Below are 7500 nucleotides of genomic sequence, written 5' to 3'. Positions count from 1 at the left end.
CACACACACACACACACACACACACACACCTAACAAGGCTAAAGGCATGCATGAACAGACTTGTCCACAAAACCGAAACCTCTCCCCAAACAAATCACAAGTGACACTATAATAATGGGAACCCATTCGATTTCACTTTTCACAGCTTCACACCTCTGTGGTTGTCTGTCTTACACATAACAGTGTCATCACCTCCAGCTGTTTTCAGATATGAGCTGAAGATGAAATGTCTGCTGTTCACATATGAAGAACTCGGCAGGACATTGTCCGAGTCAGTCGCGTTCACAACAGCAGGAACATTTCAGGAACATTTCTGACATGCTCTCTAATTGTCTTTGTCTGTCCAGATGTGAGGAGGCCCAGACTCGAACCTGGGCCAGTCCTCTGAAAGGAGAACGGTTCTACAGCAGTCTGCACAAAGCTGAGGTCAGTACTTCAGTCAGTCACTTTGTTGTCAGTCTCTATTCAGTCAGCAGCTCTCGTGGATCCTCATGCGCTCCCCGTGTGTCATGTGTTGACTCCCTCTCAGACAGCGGTGTGGGTCAACTTCTTCTTCTGGCTCATCATCGGGGTGCTGGTGGTCGTCCAGCGGCGTCAGGGTTCCGGGGCCAAGCTGATCACAGGGGTGATCGGCGGGCCGGCCGGTGGGCTTTTCGGCGACCCGGGGGTGACGGCCGCCGAGACGGAGCCGTTTTTCAACCGTCCCGCGAGGCCACAGTGAGGACGCAGAAAAACATGTCCAGTGGCACAAAGTGGGGCTGGATGTGGGAAACGGGTAAACACATTCATTCTACTCTGAGTTCCAGGTGATACCGACACATTTTTTTTAGATGGCTGCGGTACTTTGTACGCAGCTTTGATTGCTAGAGGGCGTCACAATATCAAGATGCAATAGAAACATTGTTCTGCGACGAGGATGGGATTCGAACCCACGCGTGCAGAGCACAATGGATTAGCAGTCCATCGCCTTAACCACTCGGCCACCTCGTCCTCTTACACAGTTGTTATTGTAAGCTTCAAAAATGTGTAGAGCTTTCCGTGTCCGTCAGCACGTACGTGTGTGAAGCAGACTGAGCTGCTGATATGTGCGTTTACCCACTTCCCACATTTACCTCCATCTCTCTCACCAAAACCAGTTTAGATGTCCGACTCCCAGATCACACAGAAATGTGGATTTGTGCATTCACGTTGGTCACATAACCAAGAAGTAGGGGTGTTGTTTTATTGCAGGCATTCGTTTTGTATTTCGCCAGTGTGCTGAGATTTTGAACTTTGGATGCGACTGACAGATGTTTCCCACATAAAACGTTTTCACCCCTAAATAGCTTAAACCTTTCACACCCTCGGAAAAGCCGTTTCCACCCATTTTTTTTTTTATTCATGTTTGTCGTCTTTACTCTTTATTTATGAAAAAAATTATTTCGGGCTGCAACTACCGATTATTTTCATAATCTATTAATCTGTCAATTATTTTCATAATCTAGTTGTTTGGTCCATGAAATGGTTTCCGAAACCCCAAGATGATGTTTTGTCCACACACCAAAGATATTCAGTTTACTGCCACAGAGTAGCAAAGAAACCAGGAAATATTCACATTTAAGAAGCTAAAATCACAGAATTTGGACTTTTTCCCCCATAAACACTACTTGAACCAGTTTATCGATTATCAAAATAGTTTTATTTAATCTATTATCGATTAACTGATGCAGCTCTAGTTGAGGCGAATATCTCTTCTTTTCAGTTTGTCTTAAAAATGATCTGTGGCCAAAGGTCATAGGTCGTTTGATGAGAACTGAACCACTGGGTGAACGCTCACATCTGATTAAAGCAACAATCAATCACATTATGGTGCCAATAATTCCAAGTGGATTTTTGTATTTTTCTAACTCTTACATCTAATGTTCTGTCTGTGTTCAGTCTGAGGCTGGATGCACTTCATCGTGCTGTACGTGTCCAGATATCAAACACGCGACCGTTTGTGGTGATGTGCTACTTTTTGAAACAATAAACCAAAGAGTTTAATCACAACTGCCGTTTGCCAATTCATTTATTTATTTCTGCAGCAGCCTTTCTTCAACAGGATCCCGTACATTTCCCCAGTGGATCAATAACGTATCTCTGATTCAGATGTTCATGGTCGTGGAGAGAATGGAGACGTGGAGACGGATGCGTGGAGATGTGTCTCCCTCTGGTGGTTGATGATGAGTAAAGACCTCCACCTCGACCGGAGCAAAAAATTGCCAGGAATTTGAAATGTCATATATTTACATATTTTTTTGATTTTTTTGAAGCCTGGTGTTAAAAAAAGAAAGAAGAAAAAAGATCCTAGCACTCTTTATTCTTCTGTGAACCGAGTGTCAAGGGGACACAAAGTATGTCTTTAATAATTTCCATCTCCACTTATGTCTGTGGAGAAATTTCATTATTTTTAAACCAAATACATTCTCCAAATTGTGTGATTGCTCCAGATACAGTATGGCTGATCGGTCTACACGGGAGAAAGGCCAATGAAATAATTGGCAGCAGTTGCCTTACAGATCAAAATAGACAGGATGAGCTCACTCCCTCCATTCCAACAGGACTCCTTCTGTCTTTGGCCGAGCTGCGTAATCTCTGTGGATTACCTGAGGTGCCTCGAGTCATGAGGTGGAAGACAGTGTTCACCGAGGAGAGAAAGAGAGGAGAGACACGGCGGGACAGAGGGAGACGAATTAGAGAAACTACATCAAACTTCACCGGCTCTGGAAATCGGCCTGATAGTGACAAGTGGGGCCAACGTTCGCAGGGGACGCAGGGTTCATACCTGGAGCGATCGGAGGGAGCACTCTGGAGAACACCGAGGACCGTCTGAACCTCGAGTCCCAGAAGAAAACCACCTCACGGCTCGAGATTAATTTGACTCTAGAGACTTTGGTGAGACATTTTCATTTCTGGCCTTGCCGTTATTGTTTGACTTCTGATTGGAGAGATAAACTGCGTGGATGTAAATGTGTCTGACAGAGCGGGGGGGCATCAGAGCTACAGAGTGCTGGTGGGAGAGGAGTAACAGAGAAGCAGAGGCGAGAGCAGTGGACAGTGTCGACTGAGCTAAGCCATGATAAGCCTCTCTGAGCTACTTCGCTCTGCACACATCAAATGTCCTGTTTTAAACCTGTTGATCTGTGCTGGGCTCGTGACTGTGAGCCACTGATTCACTTTATCTGCTGTTTTGGCAGGAGAGCTGCTGATTTACTGCCAAATCAGACTGTGGAGAACAGAGCCGAGTCCTTCAATCTCAAATTGAAATCACAGACAGACCTTCAACTTGACAACTGTGCTTCAGGTCTCCGTCCGACTGTCCCTGAGCCCGTCAGTGAATCCAGAGCTTGACCTTGACCTCCGTCTGCCCCCCCCCCCCTCGTTTCTCTCTGTGCAGGACATGTCTCGCGACCAGTGTGAGTCAGTGGCGGTGAGCGTGGACTCCCTCCTCAGCGACGCCAAGAGGATGCAGTTGCAGTGTCGTGAGCGCAGCGAGCAGCTCTCCATGGCCGCCGTGCAGCTGAGGGAGGAGTCGGCCTCCCTGAGGGAGCAGTGCGAGGCCACGCAGCTCGACATGGCGCACATCCGCCGGCAGCTGGACGAGCTGCTGGACACCAAGGCCGCCATCGAGGCCAGGGAGCGGCAGGCGCGTAAGCTCAGCAAGCAGCTGTGAGGAACTGGGGAAGGGAGGGGAGATGGTGGTGTGGAAGAGGGGAGCAGCATCCCAAATGTCATGAACTGTTGTGCAAGCTCCCACTGAAACCCTTCGTTTGACACCCAGGAGAAAGAAGGGAGGTAGGGTTTTCTTACCTCGGAGAGGAGGAATGGAAATGGGTGAGTGAGGAAGAGGAGAATAAAACCTGAGAGGACGGAGGGAAACATTGGGGAGTGACAGCAAAGTGAGTCAAGAGCTAATGAATAAGATAGAGTTTAACTTTAAATAGTCACTTATAGAGATGGTCTGATTTTCATTTAGGACACAGTATTCTTTAATTTACAACCTTGATATTTTGCTGAAAGTTATTTTTCCTGAAGAAAAGAGTAAATCAGAGTGACAATAAACGGCATGTGTGGTCTGTCGGGTGTTGACGGAAGAGAAAAAGAAAGAAGAATGAGAAGAGGCTGCTATGTGAAATAAACACATGAATACGCACATGGATTTGATCCATCTCCTCTTTCTCCCTTTTCATGTCATGTATAATAAACACTTCTCCAAACACGTGTTTTGGTCTCCTCATGTACATGTGTAAATTGTCCATGTGACTTTAGTGAGTAAACGTAAAAGTAACTAAAAGTAAGAGACAGCATGTATTTTTTTCCCTACATTTACAGCGACATCTGAACGCCTCACGAGGGTCTAACTGGGTTCCCATGGAAACAGGGCTGCATAAAGGAATAGCTAACTTTTAATCTTTTTTATTAATTAAATTTTCACATAATCATGGGAAAAGAATACCTTGATTTCACAACAAAAAAAGTTTGATTTATTAATTTCAACTGAAATACAATACTCGTCTCCAGATTTTGACCTGCTGTAATACGCTACAAAACAAGTACAAAAAACATATCCAGGATTTGTTTTGCAGATTTTTGTGAATGAGTTCCGAGGTGAACAGATCATTCTAGAGGGCAGGAAATTAATCCAAACAAATGCGGGTTACTAACATTCACGTAATATGAATTGCATAAGGTTTTACTTTATTATGGGGTCAACTATAATTTGTCCTGCTTGCCCAGACACTCCACGAGATATTTCTCATCTGATCACCAAGACATCTTCGAGTTACAAGTAAAAACAGCACACACACACACACAACCAGACAACTGTTTTTACACTGTTTCTACTGTACACCTATTGTCGTGTGTTTCTGTGTCTCTGACCTAAATCAATCTGTCAGACTAACTGTCTTGTTGCTGTTACTGCTGTGTGTGAATGAAGAGCACCCCGGAGCTCCCATGTGCGTAGGGACAGGCCTCCAGTTTGGGGCCTGCTGGTTATACTGCCCCTCAGTCTGGAATTTGTATTTTGTAATATAATAAATCCCATGCTTATTGTTCTTTTAAAGGTTTTAAAGTAGTAGATCTGGGTCAGTGGTGTGAGATCACTCTACCCCGTCGAGCCGTAACAGCTGGGGGCTCATCCTGGGATAAAACCATGTCCCTCATTAGGGGGGAAGAAAATGTGTGTTTGTCTCTAATGGTCTTTGGTTTACTGTAGTACATTGGTCCTCTCTTTTGATAGATCACTTGTGTTTGTTGCTGCTTTTGACTGGTGCTGGGTTACTTACTTCAGTGACTTGGTGTTTGTTTCAGTCATGTGGACATCAGGCAGACCTGAGTCTCACCACTTGATTATTATTATTATTATTATTTGGGCTTTTTTTTTAATGTTTGGTGGTATAAATGGGTGTGGGTACTTTGTTGGAGTGTGACAGTTGACTTTGTCTTCAGTCTGCGGCTCACTTACCCATGTGACTTTGCATTGTGCACAGCATCTAGGTTGTGTTGTGTAGCTGTAGCGCTTATTTGTTGTTGCAGTAATAAAACTAGTCTTACATCATATAGACTATTTTGGAAAGGTTGTAGTTACCAAAAGAATCATTGTCCTTTTTCGCAAACAACATCCATTTCTGTTTACAGTCATAAACCCAAGAGCAGGACTTTATCTCCACGCACCACTCGAGAAGCAGAGGCACAAACACACACAAACATCTCAAACATTAAAATTTTAATCACCCTTATAAATCATTCTATAAATACATGGTCGTCATATCATTGGGAACTTATTTTAAATAGCATTAGATAACAAACGAGCAGTAGCACAGAGGGCCTGCACTACGAAGCAGGATTTGCGGTTATCTTGGTAACTTCAGGTTTAACTCTGAAAGCTGACTTTAAATTCAGAAAAATATTTCGAGTTATACTTTTTCTGTTTTAGTCGTTGGATCATATTATTTTCATTTCACTTTGTAGAATGTCACTTTTAAATGTCGCTTAAACCAAATTGACCTGCACGTATCAGTGTTTCTTTTTGTACAATATTTAAAACTTTATTCGTGGTTCTGACGATGCCGCTTGTAATTTCAGACTCCGCCTCTTCCACATGAGCACGCTCGTAACCGGACGGGAAAACCCAGGGTTGCCTGAGACTGTTGATATCCATCTTCGTAGTACAGGTTATCCAGGATGGTCAATGTTGGGATAAGTCAAAGCAGATAACGAGAAACATATCCTGGGTATGTTGAATTCACTCCGTAGCATAGGCCCCACATGTTTGCTGGGGTCAAAAGCACAGCAACGACAACACAAGAGTCTGGGGGGCTTCAATCAAAGACACAAAATTGTAAGGGTTAGTGGGAAGTAGCTGGGAATGTAATGTGAGTGTTACAGGTAAGTTTGGTTTCTTTGCCTCCGGGACCCTCCTGTCATCACCGCTCTGAAAGACAAACTGAGGATGAGTTAGAGACTGAGCCTTCACAGCGCGGTGTGATCATATTGTGTGTGGGAGTGGGAAGACTTACTTTCAGCTTTCTTTTTTAGTGGCGTCAGTGCTGCTTTTGCCTGGAAAGCACACAAAGTTACCAAAACATCTGAAACAGTGAAAATGTTTGAGTGACTAAAGAAAATAAATTAAATATTGTGATGATGATGATGCAGATAACAACTTAATACAAAGTCTAATTAGATGAATTAAAACAAACTGAAGTGACATGAAGGGATAGCCATTGATTTGTTACCTTCTTTATAGCCGCCCAGTCTTCGAGGATATCGATGTCTCTCAGCATGTAGACGATGAAAGGTCCTGTGAGACAGAGGTGGAGTTTTAGAAATGACCCTGTTGGTCTGTTTTACAGTCAAGAGAAGCTACAGCAAATATCAAACGTACAGTTCAGAGAGCGACAGCTGGAAAAAAGACTATCTTGTACAAATGAACAGTGGGAATAATAGAATAATTACAGTTAAAATGTGAGGTGGGCAGATGATAAGAATAAATAAGAGAAGGATCTTTTTTTTTTTACCTGAAACCAGGGCTACTTTCTTTTTTCTCTCTGACCGAGCCAGCAGAGTCTTTCTTTTGCACTTCTTGGTCCTCATCTCATCACTCCACTCTGAGATAAGAACATATCACACTCAAAATGAAGCTTTATCACTTCTGAAAGTGGAATGTAAGGCCAATCCTTTCCTGTAGTGATCGCCTGCATTGTGTGTGTACCCGAGGTGAAATCTATATTCTGTCTGTCCTCCTCCAGTCTCCGTATCTTCTCCAGCAGCTCCGTCTTCATGGCATCAAACAGTAACGTCCGCTCACTCTGTAACACAAATGTGCACGCAGTTTTCAAGTTCAAGTGTCCCTATTCAGCTTCCATGTACTGCATACATACTGCATGTGAGTGTGCGTTACCTCCAGGTGCTGCCCTGCTCCTTGCACTTCACACTCATGCTTGTGTTTGATCACCTGCAGACACAACTCTCTGTACACTC

The 7500-nt window shown here is 43.9% G+C and overlaps 2 protein-coding genes and 1 non-coding gene across 7 annotated transcripts in view; 1 reads left to right on the top strand and 2 right to left on the bottom strand.

Moving 5' to 3' along the window:
• Window positions 1–1487, top strand: part of tmem179ba (transmembrane protein 179Ba) — a 3654-nt gene extending 2167 nt beyond the window's left edge. Inside the window, exons 5-6 of the mRNA XM_035624702.2 lie at window positions 348–426; window positions 530–1487. Of these exons, the coding sequence (XP_035480595.1) occupies window positions 348–426; window positions 530–721 (271 nt within the window). The 3' untranslated portion in view covers window positions 722–1487. The remainder of the gene's footprint in view (window positions 1–347; window positions 427–529) is intronic.
• Window positions 909–990, bottom strand: trnas-gcu. The gene has a single exon. It is a non-coding gene; the product is annotated as a tRNA-Ser (tRNA).
• A 4244-nt stretch (window positions 1488–5731) lies between the features above and the next one.
• Window positions 5732–7500, bottom strand: part of brms1 (BRMS1 transcriptional repressor and anoikis regulator) — a 6491-nt gene continuing 4722 nt past the window's right edge. For 3 of the 5 annotated variants that reach the window (XM_035624692.2, XM_035624693.2, XM_035624694.2), the window contains exons 5-10: window positions 7421–7500; window positions 7202–7328; window positions 7038–7127; window positions 6756–6820; window positions 6540–6579; window positions 5732–6466 (exon numbers count right to left, since the gene is read on the bottom strand). In XM_035624692.2, the coding sequence (XP_035480585.1) occupies window positions 6447–6466; window positions 6540–6579; window positions 6756–6820; window positions 7038–7127; window positions 7202–7328; window positions 7421–7500 (422 nt within the window). In that variant the 3' untranslated portion in view covers window positions 5732–6446. The remainder of the gene's footprint in view (window positions 6467–6539; window positions 6580–6755; window positions 6821–7037; window positions 7128–7201; window positions 7329–7420) is intronic. The other 2 variants (XM_035624695.2, XM_035624696.2) reach the window with 2 other exon arrangements.

The sequence above is a fragment of the Scophthalmus maximus genome, chromosome 2, assembly GCF_022379125.1.
Source record: "Scophthalmus maximus strain ysfricsl-2021 chromosome 2, ASM2237912v1, whole genome shotgun sequence".
Lineage (NCBI taxonomy): Eukaryota > Metazoa > Chordata > Actinopteri > Pleuronectiformes > Scophthalmidae > Scophthalmus > Scophthalmus maximus.
This window is presented reverse-complemented; position numbering and strand designations above follow the sequence as displayed.